Raw genomic sequence first — 17,374 nt, 5'->3', positions numbered from 1 at the left:
TCACAGTGCCCATTAGGGTATAAGAAGGGAAAGGTTTGAGAGCGAGACAGCCTTCCTGCATCTTTCCCTGCATGTTTCCTGCTGAATGGCCAGCGCCCTGCCTTGTGTACATATGTGTCTCCTGAACCCAGCTACACACAAATGGTAAGCTTATTCAGACTGTAACAACATACAAGAGAAAGGAAAATAATCACTCTGACAGGAAAGGAGAAACCTGTTCTTTGTCCCAAAAGACAAAATATCTTTGTGTTTATAATAAGCACCTTTAGCTTTTTCAGGGAGGAAAGCATATTTCTTGTTATCTACAGTTACCACTCCACAAATCCCTTTCATTTAGAAAGACTATGCCTGACATACCTTTTGTATTTTTTTTTCAGTTAAGCAGAACCACTCACTGCTCCAAATGGGGCCTGTTTATTATTAAAAGTCATTTCTTTGGGCATATTCTTAAATCTGTCTTAAAATGATAACCGTGGAGTCTTCATAAATTAATTGAAAAGCTTCTCCTAAGGTGGCTTTGTTGGTTTTAAGACCTTTATTTTAAGAGTAACTCTCAGTAGAACTTAACAGTGAATTACTTCATATATTCTTAGCATTAAATTATTTTCCCGGTAAAGATATTATAATTCCTTTCCTCCCAGTAATGAAGAATTGAAACTGTCCTCAAATAGGACTGGCCCTTATGCTAGTAAGTTTAGGAATGTCCCCCCACCACTAGAAGCTTTAAATGATAAAAACAATGCTCAGAAGAGGAAAAACCATTAAAAAGTGAAGCAAAACAGTGATTAGAATTTCAAATAGATGCCAGTAACTATTCAAATAGGAACCAAGTAGGGGCAAGGATTGTTCACGCAAGGAGGTGAGGTTGGGGGACAGGGCAGAGGATGGAAACAACTGAAGTCAACTGGACGGGCCCGTCACTCCAGTGACATGTGGTACTTCCTGAGATGGGCACAACCTTGGAGATTTTAGTTTGTTTCCTCACTGGTAAACAAGAAGTCAGCACTGATAACAATCCCTGAGAACACTTCCTCTGGAATGTACGACATTCCAGGCTTCTGCTTTGTAGTCACCACCGGACATGCATGAGTCATGCTGAGAGGTGGGGGATTTGCTCAGACTGTTGTGGATCCAATGAATAGAGTCAGGCCTAGGAAATGTGGTCTTGCCATGCTTCTTTCTCTTTCAACTCATCTGGTACTAAGAGACATGGGTGATTTCTTTATCTGTTGATAAAGAGTACAGTGAAGCATCTGCAGACCACGAATTAAACTGGGAAACCAACTGGCAGTTATCTGGTGATCATGAGTGGTGGGAGCACTCAGCCCAAATGTATGGGCCAAAATATGCTACACACAATTCTCCCAATTGCTTAGAGAAGTAAGTCAATGGGAGTAATCGATTTTCTAGATTTTGTTTTGTTTGTGTCTAGGTTGATCAGGTAGCAGTGGCTGTTCATACATGCTGTAAGGATCTCTCTGAGGTCCTCAAATCACTGGGGTCCTACTTAGTAAACCTTTGGCTCAAAGAACAGTGGTCTGGAAGAAATCCTGAACTTCTCGGGTAAGCTAGGTCCAATTCATGTGACGGGATGACCGTCCAATTCTGACTGCAAACATGAGCAGACTAGCCATCTTGGTCAACCCCCAACAGCACATAATAAACAGAGATCCAGACATAGTGGAATCCCATTCCCTGCATCTGGAAAAAAGCACATGTGTGAGACCGACCAAAAGCGATTGTCTAGAAACTTCAAAAATCCTAACTGCCACTTTGCATATTGAGGCAGCCCCACTCTACTATGAAGAAGTCAATCTGCCCATTGGGTTTCTGGACTGTTTTACTAAATTGGGGTCACAACCTGACAGAGGCTTATGTGTTCAGATTGATATACACAAAGGTTTCTCTTTCCTTTCTTTCTTTGAATGCCCTTAGGTGCTACATACTCTGTAAGTAATTCCAGGTCTACCCCCTGTTGTCTTACTTTGTCGTCCATAGTTATTTGAGTTAGGACCAGAGTGTAGTGCCCTTCCGTTTGGCTTTGAAAAACAGACAAGCCTTGGCCTTGCTTTTAGCCATATTTTTTCACATTAAAAATAATGAATTGTATTTCTATTTCTGGACATAGACTGTACTTTGTTTCTCTGAGAGAATTCAATTGTTTACCCATGTGACTGACCACACAGCTCATCACAGTGCCCTCCTGAGGTTCTTCATAGCCTTTGAAAAGGTGAAAGGAATGAAGAAATGAACCAGTGAGTGCAAACATATTTTGGTCACCTGCTATATGCCAAGTGACTTGCAAGAAACAAAGAGTGAAGCGAACTGACATTTGTTACACATTTAATATCTGCTGGAAACTTGTGCTAAACATTTTATGTACATTATCTGTTTTGTTTTGTTTTTTAAATAATCTTCAGAGTTACCCTACGGAGGATAGGTATAGCATTCCCATCCCATTTTACTGCTGAGGGAATTGAGGCTCAGAGGGCACATGTGAGGTTCCCAAAATCACACAATTAGCGTGTGGCTGAGCAAGGCTTCAGACCCAGACCTTTCCGACTCTAAAGCCCAGACTCTGTCCACCTCATTATGCCTGGACCTGCATTCAAGGAACCAGCAGTCTGGGTGGAGAGAGAGAAACTGCACAAAAACTCATAGTAAAATTTGTCCTTATTCTGAAAAGTTTGGGAACTTTATAGCAATTCTCTCTCTAGGGGATCTAGGCAGAAGAGATGCTAAGCCTACCACACTGCTAGATTACATGTTAACGTAGGCCTTAGAAAGAAGGAAGCTGAAGAATTAATTGTGAGAATATGGTAAGCCTAGTCTTTTGTGGTTTTTAAGACTAAGGATTGGACTCCAACACATATTATCTGTGGCCCAGGCTGGAGTGCAATGGCACTACCTTGGCTTGCTGCAACCTCTACAATCGTCCCACCTCAGCCTCCTGAGGAGTGGGACTATAGATGTGTGCCACCATACCCAGCTAATTTTTTGTAGAGACATGGTTTCACCATGTTGCCCAGGCTGGTCTCAACTTCTGGGCTCAAACGATCCACCTGCCTCAGCCTCCCAAAGTGCTGGGATTACAGGCATGAGCCACCACACTCAGCCAGGTTACGAATGAGGTTAAAGTCTACCAGAATAATAGACAGGACTGCAGACTGTAATCTTGAACCTCGTTTGTCTGGTCATGCTGTCATAAAATACTAATATCTTATTAAGGCTTTATTACTCTACCTAATCTACACATTATCTTCATTTAACTTTCACAATAAATATATGAAAGACTTGTTATTCCAGCTTTGTAGGTGAGGAAACCAAGAAGTGGGGAAAAAGCTTAGTTTACACATTTAATAAAGGCTAGAACTCACACTGAAACTCAGATCTGGCTCCAGAGCTCAGGGTCTTCATCTGTTCCCTTGTACACAGCAATAAATGGAAGCTGCTATTATTATGTTTTGAAAACAGCCAGAAAGAAAATCTTCATAAGAAGAACTAAATTGCAATTCATAACAAAAGAGCTACTTGGGTCTGGGTTTTTTTCTCTCAAGCTTCTTATTATTTCTGGGCATATCCATTTCATAAAGAGGGTTAAATTGAATATGTTGTTAAGTTTCTTAGAAAAGTTAATCTTTAGGAGTGTCTGTAACTTCTTAATTGCCCACATGTTGGATTAGATCTAAGGTTTCTAATCAGGGCTTTAAAGATGGACCCACTCCATAGGTGATCCCCTCTATGGACCTATCCCTTCAAGGAACAATTCAGATTACAAAGTACAAGAGAGATATTCAGTTCTTTACCTATACCAGACTGTACCAGGTCATAATAGGATTACATATAAGAAAAGAATTAATGGTGCTGCCAGAGAATAAATAATAAGTGCCAAGTGAATGTGAAAAAGCAGGTGGTATGTAGTTTGTAGGAGGTAGTTTGCTGCTACAGAGGTTGAGAAAGAACAAAGTGAAATGATTAGGAAACATTTTGAGTTGCACAGATCTGGGTTTGAATGGCCTTGAGCAAGTTATTTGATCTCTCTCAGTCCAGTTTCTTCATCTATAAAATGGGAATTTTGAGATTAGATAATAAATGTAAAATGTTTGGTGTGGTGCCCTGCTAGTCCTTATTGTAATATAATTATCTAATTTTCTGTCAGTGTCCTCCACTAAACTGTAATCTCTTGGAAAACTGAGTCTGTGTCCTGTTCATCTGTGTCTCAGCCTTTCATACAGTGCTTAAGCTCATCCCCATTCCTGATGTTCCTTCCATGTGAAGGGTACTCCATTATGGGATGGCTCTTGGCCTCTCTCCATCCTTGACATATTCCACACTAGAAGTGAATGATTTACCTGACTGGCAAGTCAGGAAGAGCTTACTGTGTGCCACTCTTAGGAATGAATTTTCTACAGGAAGCATGCTGTCTCTCTTCTGCTCTTCATACCATAAATCTTACTATCCAGTGCCCCGTAACTGAGTGGGAATGTATGCCTAGTAATATGAAGCACATTTCCATACAAACACTGAAAAGTAAAAGTAGATGGGACTGTAAAGGTAGATTAGAAACAGATTGTGGAAAAGATCATGTTATACCTTCCTGGCATGACATTTCAACAGATTCCTTAAAAATGTATGGATATTGATAAAGAATAGAAAGAGTATACATGACTAAGCCCCAAATAATATTTGTTTGTTTGTATTGTTTTGTTGTTTAGGGGGAGGAGTGTTATTTTTTGGGAGTTTTGATTATGTTGAGGAGGTAAGGATGAGGTATCAAAATTTTAAATTTTGTGCAGAGTTCGTTTTTGTGTTAAGTTATTTTATGCTAAGATACTAATAAGCTCATCATTTGGAGAACAGACCTGCCAAGTAGGTTTTTTTTTTCCCTACAGTTGTGGTCCAGGGACCCTCTGCCTCAAAATTATCTGTAGAACTTTCAAAATGCAAAATTCTTGTGCCTCACCCAGAATCTGCCAAACCTGCATTCCCTAAGGGTGAAGCCTGGGAATATGATTTTCTCATTCTCCCCAGGTGGCTTTTATATTCATTATATTAAGGGCATCACCTGCCAATGAACAGATGAATTCAGCTGAAAAGTACATGGTAGAGCAGGCCAGGCACAGTGGCTCATGCCTGTAATCCCAGCACTTTGGGAGGCCAAGGCAGGCGGATCACCTGAGGTCGGGAGTTCGACACCAGCCTGACCAACATAGAGAAACCCCGTCTCTACTAAAAATACAAAATTAGCCGGATGTGGTGGCACATGTCTGTAATACCAGCTACTTGGTGGAGTGGGGGGCTAAGGCAGAATCACTTGAACCTAGAAGGCAGAGGTTGCAGTGAGCTGAGATTGTGCCATTGCAGTCCAGCCTGGGCAACAATAATGAAACTCTGTCTCCCAAAAAAGTATATGGAAGAGCAAAGTGCGTGTGCGTGCATGCATGTATGTGTGTGCATGCGTGCATGCATGTGTGTGCATGTGTGGTGTTATTGCTAAATGAGATTCAGATTTATTGACTATTCTGATTACTGGTATGGCGGTTCTTTCCTGTAGAGGAGGCAGCCCTGCTTACTCAGTCAAAGATATCAAAACTCCTGTTGGACCTAACATGTAGCCATTTTGCATCTTACTGATAGGTCTTATGAACAAAGACTAGAAAAATAATAGACAGTTTTAAAACCTTAAAAAAGAGAGAGAGAGAGACAAACACATACTTTTAAAGAACAACAAAAACCCTTGCAATTCTTCCAAAGATGTAGCCTAATCAAGTTTTCCGTGTCTGGTTCTAAGTGACTGGAGGTAATAGATGGTAGCTTGAACAGAGGAACAGCCTAAAGCATCAGTTACAAGCTTGTATCCTACCACACTGCCTTCCTTCTGTTTGAAAGTATGGAGAGATACTCTGCTTAGGCCTGCTTTGTTTTTCTTTATAGATCATGCAACAGATGAGTGACCACCGCTATGACAAACTCACTGTGCCTGATGATAGAGCAGCAAACTGTTTATATCTAAATATCCCCAACAAAGGGCACGTCTTGCTGCACCGAACCCCAGAAGAGTATCCAGAAAGTGCAAAGGTAAAAAACCATCCCTTCTGGCCACTACAGCTGGGTCAGCCTCCCTGGGGATTCTTTCATAATGGAGTGACCAATAGGAGCCTCCTTTTCCTCTATACATATCAAACCATTAAGAAAAGAAAGGATAATACCATTTAGGACACAAGGAAAATGTATTTAACTCAGTTTTCTCATTCATATCATTGCTCACTAATGCATGCCTAGTAATTGAGATGATCACACCGAATTTTCAAAGCCTTTCAAATAAATACTCAGATTTTCAAATAAGTACTCATCCAAGGCTATGCTCCAGCTCTGATTAAATGTACTTTCCCACTCTCAGATACTCATTAAGCATAAAGACCTACAATTACATGGTCAACAGTATCATTTTCTGACAGATCTGAGCTGCCCCTCAGAAAGGGCCATTTGTTTCTTTTTTTTCTTTTTTTTTTTTTTTGTTTGAGACAGGGTCTTACTCTGTTACCCAGGGTGGAGTGCAGTGGCATGATCTTGGCTCACTGCAACCTTACTTCCAGAGCTCAAGAGATCTCCCACCTCAGCCTCCTCAGTAGCTAGGACTATATGCATACACTGCCACACCTGCCTAATTTTTTTATTTTTAATAGAGATGGGGTTTGACTATATTGCCCAAGCTAGTCTCAAACTCATGAGCTCAAGCAGTCTGCCTGCCTCAGCCTCCCAAAGTGCTGGGATGACAGGCATAAGTCACCATGCCCAGTCCTCTTTTTGAGACAGGATCATGCTCTGTTGCCAGGCTGGAGTACAGTGGCATAATCACAGCTCACTGTAGCCTCTCAAATTCCTGGGCTCAATCAATCCTTCTACCTCAGACTCCCGAGTAGCTGCAACTACAAGCATGCGCCATTACACCTGGCTAATTTTTTATTTTTTTGTAGAGACAAGGTCTCCCTATGTTGCCCAAGCTAGTCTCCTAGAACTGGGCTCAAAGTATCCTCCCACCTCAGCCTCCCAGAGTGCTGGGATTACAGCCCTGAGCCGCCACACCTGGCCATTTGTTAATTTACGTAGAGGAGTATGAATGACCCAGAGTGGTGGGTGTTCATTGTCAGGGTTGCAGAAAGAAGACTTGCGTGTGCTAGGTAACAAAAAGCTCTTCATTAAAAAAGATAGAGCAGGAAGAAATATGGTACACTTGTAATCAGCCAACTGGTCCCTCCAGGAGTCTCCGCATTTGTGTTCCAGTGAGGGAGCTGCCTCTGGATCTGGAATGCTTTCCTAGTCTAGAAAATCTCCCTTGTTTTTCAGAGTACTCTGCCAATTTCACCTTTATACTTTAGTAATTTCAATTTTACCCTACCAAGCAAACATAACAGTGCTCATCCATAGATTCTTCAAGTATCCACATCTTGTAGGCACTCAGCATCTCATCTCTGCCAGAGGAATAATGTATTTATACTACGCATTACAGAAGAGTGTTTTATAATCATTGATCTTTTTTTTTTTGGTCTTAAGCTTTACAAATATTAGAAAATATTGTATACTACCTTTTAAATATGCAATATTATGTAATTACTAGGTTCACCCTCCAATCACAGTCTGAGCAAATTTTATCCTTCTGAGCAGATAAAAAGAAAAGGGTGGAAAGACACAGATAATTTTTTCTATTCCATAGCTGAAAATGTGAACCTGAGGAAAATAGAGGACTCCTGACCCAGGACTGGGGCTTACCCAGCTCTTAGATGAGTAATGGATCTCATACTTTAATGCGCATCGGAGTTGCTAAAAATGCAAGTTCCTGGACCCCCACCCTAGAATCTGCATTTCAACAAGCACCCAGTCACAGAACTCACTTTGAGAAATACAGGTCTGAATCATTCATCCCTCTTAAGCCACACTGATCATCTGACCCACCAGATGATTATTCACTGCCCCCTGATTCAGCCATGTGTCTCTCAAAAATAATTATATTAATAATATCCGTTTACCAAGGGCTTCCCCAGTGCCAGGCAGAGTGCCAGGCATGCCAGGTGTATTATCTTATTCAGTCCTGTAACAGCCCATATGGGGGCAGCATTACTATTCCAATATTACGGAGAAGTAAACTGAGGCTCAGAGGGAATATCACTTCACTGAAATAATTCTTTAAGTAGTAGATTGACAGAACTGGGTTTGGGACCCTACTCTGGCTCCAACACTCTTAATTAACCACTGTGCTGAATTTTTAAAAACACAGTGCTTCCTAAAGCAGCACAGTAGATTGTAATTAGGTAGTACACTTTCAAGTGATTTTGTTTTTAAAAATATGCTTTGTTTAATCATCACAGAAAAATCTGTGATTTTATAGATTGGAAGTTTTGATACATGCTTTCTGTTAGTGTCAAAAGATGCTAATAAAATTCACACCTGTAATTTAAAAGCAGTTTAACCTGAAATACTTACGTTATATCTTGTCAAATTTTTCCAGTGGTGTTGCTAAGAAAATAAACCTAAAGTATAGCTGAGAGGGTTTTAAAGTGTGAAGAGAAGGCCTGGTGTGGTGGCTCATGCCTGTAATCCCAGCACTTTGGGGGGCAAAGGCAGGATGATCACTTGAGCCCAGGAACTCAACAGCCCTGACAACATAGTGAGACCCCGTCTCTACAGAAAATAAAAAATAAAAATGAGCCAGTCATGGTGGTGTGTGTCTGTTGTTTGTCCGAAGTACTTAAGAGGCTGAGGTGGGAGGATCGCTTGAGCCTGGGAAGTTGAGGCTGCAGTGAGCCATGGTCGTGCCACCGTACACCTACCTGGGTGACAGAGCAAGACCCTGTCTCCAAAAATATATAAATAAAGATAAAGTGTGAAAAGAGAGTAATATTCAGACTGAACACATGGCTACCAACTTCCACATACCACTTAATCTAGCAGTGACAATGGCAGAGTAAAGGCATCTGTAGCCAAACCACATTTCTGACACATCTTTGGCCTTGAGGTTAAAGCACAGAGCTAGTGGTTAACCAGTTGCCACCAGCTCTGTGGGGATGACCGTGGGCATGTGTGTGGTTGAGACTACATGTGTGTCTTGGGATTAAATGAATGAAAAGCCTAGATGCACAAATCAAATTGATTCTCCACTTCTGAGGATGGTAAAACAGGCAGAAACATAATCCTTCTTTGCTTCCTTTCCCTTGATCCCCACTGTAGGTTTATGAGAAACTGAAGGACCATATGCTGATCCCCGTGAGCATTTCTGAACTGGAAAAGGTGGACGGGCTGCTCACCTGCTGCTCAGTTTTAATTAACAAGAAGATAGACTCCTGAGCTGCAGAGTCGCCCCTAGTAGCCGGCAAGACTGCACAGGCAAGGCTGATGACTCTGTGCCCACTCCCGTTGTTTTCCTTGACAATCTACTGTGCCACTGTGCTACTAACTCTTGTTTACAAAATTTGATTCTAAGTTGAATTGCTTCATTCAGCACCCCCACCCTCCCTCCCCTCACGGTGGTACCTAAGCTGTGGATTTGCTAAATGAATTAAGCAACCTAGAATATACAGAGCTAATGAATTATCAAATGTGATTAAGCATAGTAAGGAAACACTCATTTAGTGTTTGTATTATTGGTGTGAAAATTGTTTAGTTGCCAATATATTCTGAAGAATGTCTTCTTGATCAGTCAGATAAGCTCGGTTTTCCCTCTATATCATGAATCATGTTGGGTTCCTGTGAAATTCCCTGATCCAGCAATCCTCCTTTTTCACTTCTGAATTCTGAAAACTTTATCCAGTTAGTTACTTTTGCCTTTCTCTCTTCTATCACAGCCACCTTGACCTTGGGTAAAACCCAAGGTCCTTCCTTCTGGCTACCTTCCTGGAGGTCTACCCTGTCTGCCATCAGTGTCTTCTGCCTCTGACTACATCTGCCACTAACAGCCCTCCCTCAACCCCCGCCAGGTGAAGACAGGCTCCTCAGCAGAACTGCGACCAAAATCAGAGCTGCCGTCTGAGGCAGCGTTAACTACACACAGGCACATCCCAACAGGGTTTGCCCCAGAGATCTAAATTCCAGAAGTAGGGCACCACACCTAGGAAGGTAAATCTAATATCAGAAGGTTGCTAAGAGATTAAAGATCAGAAGCTTGGAAAACATCCCATGGCTACAGTGTCTTAGAAAATCTTTAAGTCACATACCATGAATTTTTGCTTCATTACTGACCATATATGACCTTGGAGGAACTCCTTTTTTTTTTCCTTCAATTCATTTGTTTCCACCTACCCTGACTCACCCTATTTCCAGTCTTATACCCCTTGCAGTTATCCTGGTCTAGCAAAGTCATTTCTTTCAAAAGAGACATCATGTCTAAAAATGACTGTTGGTCATCTAGTATGAGGCAGAGTAAACAGCTCCTCATCAATAAACATGTTCAGGAAGTGAGGGCCTTGACGCTTGAAACCAACCCCAGACAATGGACAATTCTACTTGGAAATACCACGAATATTTACTGTGGAATTCAATTTAAATTTCTTTCTTCTCTAGCCTTTAAATTACACAACTTTCAACTGACACGGGTCTCTTACAAAGAACAATGTGGCACTGAAGGAAGAGATGATTCCTTTACTCAAAACTGCAGGAATCAGCCTATTAACAGGTTGGGGAAACGGTACTTTCCAAGGAATGGTAACTGATCCAGGCACGTTATCACACTTCCTAGTCATCTCCACCTTTCCTGTATTGCCTGTGGCTTGTTTAAGAATCAGAGAGATTAAGAAATATCACTTCGAGTCTTGCTCTGCTTACCTCTATGTTGGCAGGGAAATATTCCTTATGTTGGTGACCTGAAGAGAATTACTTTCATTCAGGAAGAGAGAAACCTCTGAGAAAATGAAGACATCCTTAACCACTATCTTTCTTATTTGAGTATTTTATGCCAAAAATTTGCAAAAGCTTTTTTCTCCTTCTTCTCTTCCTTGTTGCTTAACTTTTTAATTCATACCACATGCAAATATCCAATTATGTACATCCTGTGAATAAACCACGTCTCGGTCACTGTCATATTTTGAACCATCTCATCAGGGATGAATAATATCTTTTTACCAGAGAGAGAATGAATGTTAGCCACATGCCCAAGTTAACAAAGAAAAAATGTTCTCAGCAGTTAAGGTTGCCCTTTGGGTTTAAATCTGGCCCTACCTTGGCAAAAGCAAAAATTCTCCCTGTGAGAGCTCAACATAATCAAAAACAACTACAGGAAAAATGGCCCAATTAGCCACTTCAGGCTTACTGGCATATAATTTTTAATATCTTTACTTCTATCATCCCAAATCAAAGAACTCTTCTCTATTATGTTTAATCAATTGCAAGTGAATAGATTTTTCTTTGTAACAGTTTGTTCTGTTTTTCACTTTTCCCTTCTTTTGCTTCTTTCCATCTTTCCTTCTCTGTCTGGAGAAATCACTTAGACTCCGTGTGCGTCTTCTACAGTGCATTCTGCTGTGCTACGTTACATGCTGGGCTGGCTTCTTTGGACTCCCTATGTGATTGATGATGTGAAAACCTAAATTACTTGCAGCATATTACTTCTTTGATGTTCTAATTAGCATAATGTTATTTTTGAAAAGGAAATACACTATCACATACGTTTCCCTCTTGTCCATTGTGATAGACAACGATGGATCTAGCAAAGATCAGTAACAGAAACTGCTTTTTGACATTAAAAGACATGAGAAATTATATTTAAGTAAAAGTTAAGTCAGAATTACTTGGGTGATGTGATTCAATTTAGTTAAAGGATGATACATAGAAAATACATTATTTAGCATTATTTCTTCAGCTATAATGAATTGCTATAGAAATTAGGCAGACCTTTCTAATGTGTATTGATTGGTCCTCTCAGCTGCTGTGAACAGATTACTAAGGCCATCTCCTCATCTCTAAGGGAGAAAAATAGTCTGTAGATGAATAATGTAAGGTAAAGAGTTGCATGTCAGTCTTTGTAATTGTTTACCCTTTAACATTCTCCAGAACTCAGACATGATTTCAACATGGTGTTAAGATTTGTGCATTTTATTTTCCTGACCACCTCATTCCAGCCAATGTATGGTTATTCACTCTGTGTGCCAAAACCAATCATGCCTTTCACGGCCCTTTAGTTCAGAGAAGTTCTGCACTGATTTTTAGTCTCTTGCTGTCTCAATCTTACATGTATACCAATCACAATGGAATAAAGTGTGAGTTGTACTGTGATCAACAGCGTATGTCTCTTTTCTTTGCAATGGAAACTGCCATGGGGAGTGAAGTCATCGTTTCTTTGCTGTCAGTCATGGGATAGTTTCTCTCTTGTCCTTTAGGCTATGAACTTAGAAAAATACTGTACCTATAAATCAATTGCCATCAAAGCTTGGATTAAAATAATATTTGAAGTGATACTTCATACTTCAGGCACTTAACAAGTGTGCCTATTGTGCACAGTAAGTCAGGAGAGCTTGCTTCCCCAGTGCTTCTCCTCAGACAGTGTCCCTTCTTCCCTTTCACTGCTAACCACAGTCAGCACATAGTTAACGTGGTTCAGTTATGGAGGCAAGTGAACGATTTTTTTATTTGCTCATAGAAGAGTTTGGTTTTTGTTTGTTTTATAGTAAGCATCTTTTTAAAAATGTGAAGGTCTTTTAAAAATGAGGCTTTTTTATTTCCAACAAGTTTTTTCAATTAGTATTTTTTTCTTTTGATGATTGTAAAAATAACTGCTTACCGTTAAAATTCAGGCAACACAAAAATCTACAAAAGTAAAGAAAAAAGTACCCACAATTTTATCACCCAGAGATAACTATTACTAACATTTCAGAGACTATTCACAGATCTGTAAATAGATATGAGTATAAATATGGAATTTTACATAATCATGCTGTTCTGTAGTCTCCTTCCTTCGACTTAGCAACATTGTAGGCATCTTTCCATCTCAACAAATGTAGATCTACATCATCAGTTTTAACAGCCCTCCATATTCCACAGCACAGTTATTCAAGCAGCTCTTTCTAAATTATACAGAGTGTTACATCCCAGATGGTCAATATGCCCACATTGCTATCAGCTGAGGGTCTTCAGTCTATCTATCAAAAATGCACTGCTTCTAAGCTTTCACCCAGCCCCAGAGCTAGTTCAATCTTGGTGTATTTTTATGAGAACTGAATGATCTGTGCGAATGCTCATCAGATGCACAGACTAGTTCTAAAATTCCTTGGGGAGGTCATTGATTTAATCACACCTTCTCAGTTGATGTTGCATTGATTATTTCTGCATTATTTAGATTGTCACTAGCAGTGAAGCTAAAAAATGCCAAATGCCACCTTGCAAACCTGCTGTGGGTCCCAGTAGGAAATGGAGCCCTCCACCTCCATGCCAGATATACTGCTCCTCACAGAGGAGAAAGGGAGATGCTTTTTAAAGGAAGAGTTGGCAGGGGTTCCCTGACTGAGCTTCCTCCCCACCTCTGAAAGAAGAAGGGGAGAGGAAACAGAAAAATACCCTCTCATGACAAGCTGGGGGTTCTGGAAGTGGGAATTTTGCTGACTGAAGAATGCTGTTCATCAGTAATTTTAGACAAGTGAGCACATATTTAACAAGTGCCCGTACTCTGCCAGGCTCTGGGGTACATCTCCTGTCTTTCAAGAGTTAATGGTTTGGGAGGGGCAAGGAAGGATGACTACACAACTACACAAATTATTATGATAGAGTAGAAGGTACAAACTACAAAAAAACAATGCCGTGTCTGTTCCCAAGTCAGGGAGGCCAGACATAGGAATTGGGATTTGCTCTAGGCTTGGAAGGACAGCTCTGGCTTCAATAGGTTGAGATGGGACTACGGGCCATCTATGCCGAGGGAGCCGCAGAAGCAAAAGCGTGGAGGTGGAAGAGCATCATGTGCACTTCAGAAGCAAGTATTTGAGCAGGTTACATGCCAGTTAACTCTGCTAGGCCCTGAGGATACAGTGGTGACAGTCCCTACTTTCCTGGAATGTACATGCAACAGGGAAGACAGACATTGCACAAGTTGGGGCAAGGGGAATGAACATTATAAAAGGAGAATGCGGTGCTCAGAGCAGGCAGTAGGGGCGAGCAAGCCGATTTATTTGGCTGAAACACAGGGTAAACATAAGAGCATGGTGAGGCAACATAGGCTGGAACGTTGAGGGACTTGCCTGCTGAGTTAGGATATTTGGACTGAATTTGGCAGTCTGCCAGGATCCCCTGAAGACTTTTGGGTCAAGAAGTAATACTATTGGAGCTTGATCTGGCAGCATTATATAGGATCAATGGGAACTGAGAAAGACTGGTGTTTCTCCAAGTTTAATTTCTCCAAGTTTAATTTGTTTTTTAAATATCTCCTTACTACCAAAATGGAGCCTGAAAGCCTGGCAATTAAGTCTCTTTATATTTTCTTTCCTGAAGAACAGATGAATAACACCTTCCCCTCCCAACTCCTAAGGGACATTTTCAAGGCAAATGAGATAAAAGAACTGAAGGGTTCTTTGGAAGAAAGAGGTAATGTAAATATCATTATCATCATCATTATCCCTATTAACTCTGATCACAGCAAGCTTGGATTCCATCAGAATGTCATCTTCCATCTGAAACATCAATCACCTACTCCAGAAATAACTCAGGATTTTCATCACGGGTGCCTCTAAGCTGGCCTGACAGCTTCCGTGGTGAATTCACAGGTATCCTTGGCAGGCGACGCGGCTGCGCCACAGACATACTTGCATTAGGGAGACTGTTGGTTAATCGGAATGTTCCCCATCTCCCTTCCCCCTCCAACCCTCATTTCTAACTTAGTGAAAGCTAGGCCACTTACAGCACAAGATAACGGGTTATCAGGCTTTTAGGAGGACGTGCAAGTGCCAGATACGTTACTGTCACTATAAACAAACAAAAGATTCAAACAAGTATGAATTTGGTAAAATACTGCCTGGGCTGGTGTGCGACATGAATGCCTAAAAGCAATGATGGGTCTCTAGGTCTTGGGAGGCCCCCCTCTATTTACAAATAGAAAGTTTAGTCATTTGGCTATAAATACTGAGAAAGAGCTTGAAGGAATTAATGCAGGCCTAAGGAGGTAGCTTGCTTCCCCAGCTTTATTGAAGTCTAATTGACAAATAAAAATGGTATTTATTTAAGGTGTACAACTTGATGCTTAGCTGGACACCGCGAATAATCACCACAATCAAGTCAGTTAACATAGCCATCACCTAACATAGTTACCACTTTTTTCTTTTTTGGTGAGAACAAACATTTAAAAATCTTTCCTTTTAGCAAATTTCAAGTATGCAATAGAGTATTGTTAACTACAGTCACATTGCAATACATTTGACCTCCAGCATTTATTCATCCTGAATAACTGAAACTTTGTACCCTTTGACTGGTATCTCCCCATTTCTCACTTTAAAAACAATCTTTAAGTTCCTGCTCATGGACAAAAAGATTATTTATTAGCTAGGGCTTTGGAGCAAGAACTCAGGGGATGACTGTTCAAAATTAAACTAGGATCCTATATCCTATATGCTATAGGTTGAAACGTTCCTCTATCCCACCAGGGTACAAAGGCTGCATATTTCACACTGATGCAGGAAAAGCTCAGGAACCAAACAAGTTCTGATTCCAGGCAACAGTCTAACTGTGTAAGAGAAGCTTGTTGAATAAACACTGATTCACAGGTCCACAGAGGCTTAAAATTCCAGGGGATATAAGCAAAGTCATTTTTTTTTTTTACAGGGGACCTGGATGAGGGTATGAGGTCCCCTAGAGTTAATGCTGAGACAGTAACATGGGGTGTGCTTCTTTCCAGGCTTGATAATAACTGGGAGAGACAGAAGGAATGTTGTTAGCAGGGCAAGATATAATAGTAACAAGGAGTCTGTTAGGAAATAGAATTTATTCCCACTTGGTTCAAATAAAGAGATGACCCTAATGAAGCTCTGTTTCAGAGGTATGAGTGTTAAGGGTAAAAACAAGGGGTGGTGAGCCACCCAGAAACCAGATGTCAGCAGCACTCCTAGGCCCAGCAGGACAAGGACAGAAAATTGTGCTGCAAACTATAGGACAGAGAAGGCAGGGCCACAGACCCAGCCAGAGAGCAGAGGAGCAGCACCTTAACCTCCTTCTCTCCTCACTCTGATCTGCTGGTGCTCCCCATTGGCTGAACACAACCACAAGCTGCAGTTGGGGGCTCAGGGGATGCCTCCAGCAGCGGTCAGCCTCCTAGGGCAGAGGATGGATTCAGAGAGGCAGAGGATATCAGCTCAAGGCCACTATGAAAATGAGCTCTTAGCCCAGCAGGCAGTGGCCATCCCCAACTCTGTAAATTTACAACTCTCTGTACATTTAAATAATTTATTCTTTAAGTTATCACTTAATAACTCTTGGCAGATTCCTCAGGCACATGCCGGTTCTGTGGTCTGGTCCTCCCTCCGTCAATATCAGAAAATAATTGGAGCAGAATCAACAACAGAACATGAGTATGCACAGCCTGAGGGTGAAAGGACGTTGCATTTCAGACCCGTGAGTCCTGGACCTCCTTAGTAAGCACTGTGTTATTTCTAAAATTAGAGCAGTCTCTTGGGCACCTGGTATCCCAAAACAGCTAGTTCCTTTTTGTAGCATGCCCGTGACCTTCTGGTAACGTAAAGTTGTTTAGGATCCTGAAGTACGTCTTTTCTGTTTCCCTTTTGTTTGTACATCCTGCTCGTCTTGGCAGGCACAGCTGTTTCGGTTTTACTTGGTCATATTGCTTACGGGGATAATACTCTAAACTAATAGTAGTGAATTCCCCTTTCCTGGGGGTGTTCAAGTAGAGTTTGAAGGACCATATGCAGGAGTGGTCGTTCTAGCCAGTAACATCTGATACAGGTAACGTCTATATAAGGTATTCCTTTCCCACCCTGGACTCTATTAGTAGGCCTTTGTATTATCCTGATTCTGGGTGACTTTTGCTTCCACTGTACCAGCCCTAGTCCCCCGAATAACTGAACATTGCCTTCATCTAGTGCTGTAGTTCATTTTCTGTGAGTATAACAGAATACCGCACACTGGGTAAATTATAAACAGTAGAAGTTTATTTGGCTCTCGGTTTTGGAGCCGGGAGGTCCGAGAGCATGGTACCAGCATGTAACGAGAGTCATCCCGTGGTGGAAGGCAGAAGCCAGAGGCAGCAGGGACACGGCTCACCCTGTAACTACCCTCCCATGATAACTAACCCACTTCCGTGACAATGACATGAATGCATTTGTGAAGGCACCACCCTCATGACCCAATCACTTCTTAGACCTCACTTCCCCACACTGTTTTAACGATTAAGTTTCCA

General features: G+C 41.3%; 1 protein-coding gene across 2 annotated transcripts in view; it reads left to right on the top strand.

Annotated features, from left to right (window-relative positions):
• DDAH1 (dimethylarginine dimethylaminohydrolase 1) overlaps nt 1–12,261 on the top strand; it is a 156,376-nt gene extending 144,115 nt beyond the window's left edge. For both annotated transcript variants that reach the window (XM_012442593.2, XM_012442594.2), the window contains exons 5-6: nt 5,935–6,078; nt 9,226–12,261. In XM_012442593.2, the coding sequence (XP_012298016.1) occupies nt 5,935–6,078; nt 9,226–9,342 (261 nt within the window). In that variant the 3' untranslated portion in view covers nt 9,343–12,261. The remainder of the gene's footprint in view (nt 1–5,934; nt 6,079–9,225) is intronic.
• Nucleotides 12,262–17,374: the final 5,113 nt, after the last annotated feature.

Source organism: Aotus nancymaae, unplaced genomic scaffold (assembly GCF_030222135.1).
Source record: "Aotus nancymaae isolate 86718 unplaced genomic scaffold, 86718_ANA_hifiasm-v0.15.2.pri h1tg000007l, whole genome shotgun sequence".
NCBI lineage: Eukaryota > Metazoa > Chordata > Mammalia > Primates > Aotidae > Aotus > Aotus nancymaae.
This window is presented reverse-complemented; position numbering and strand designations above follow the sequence as displayed.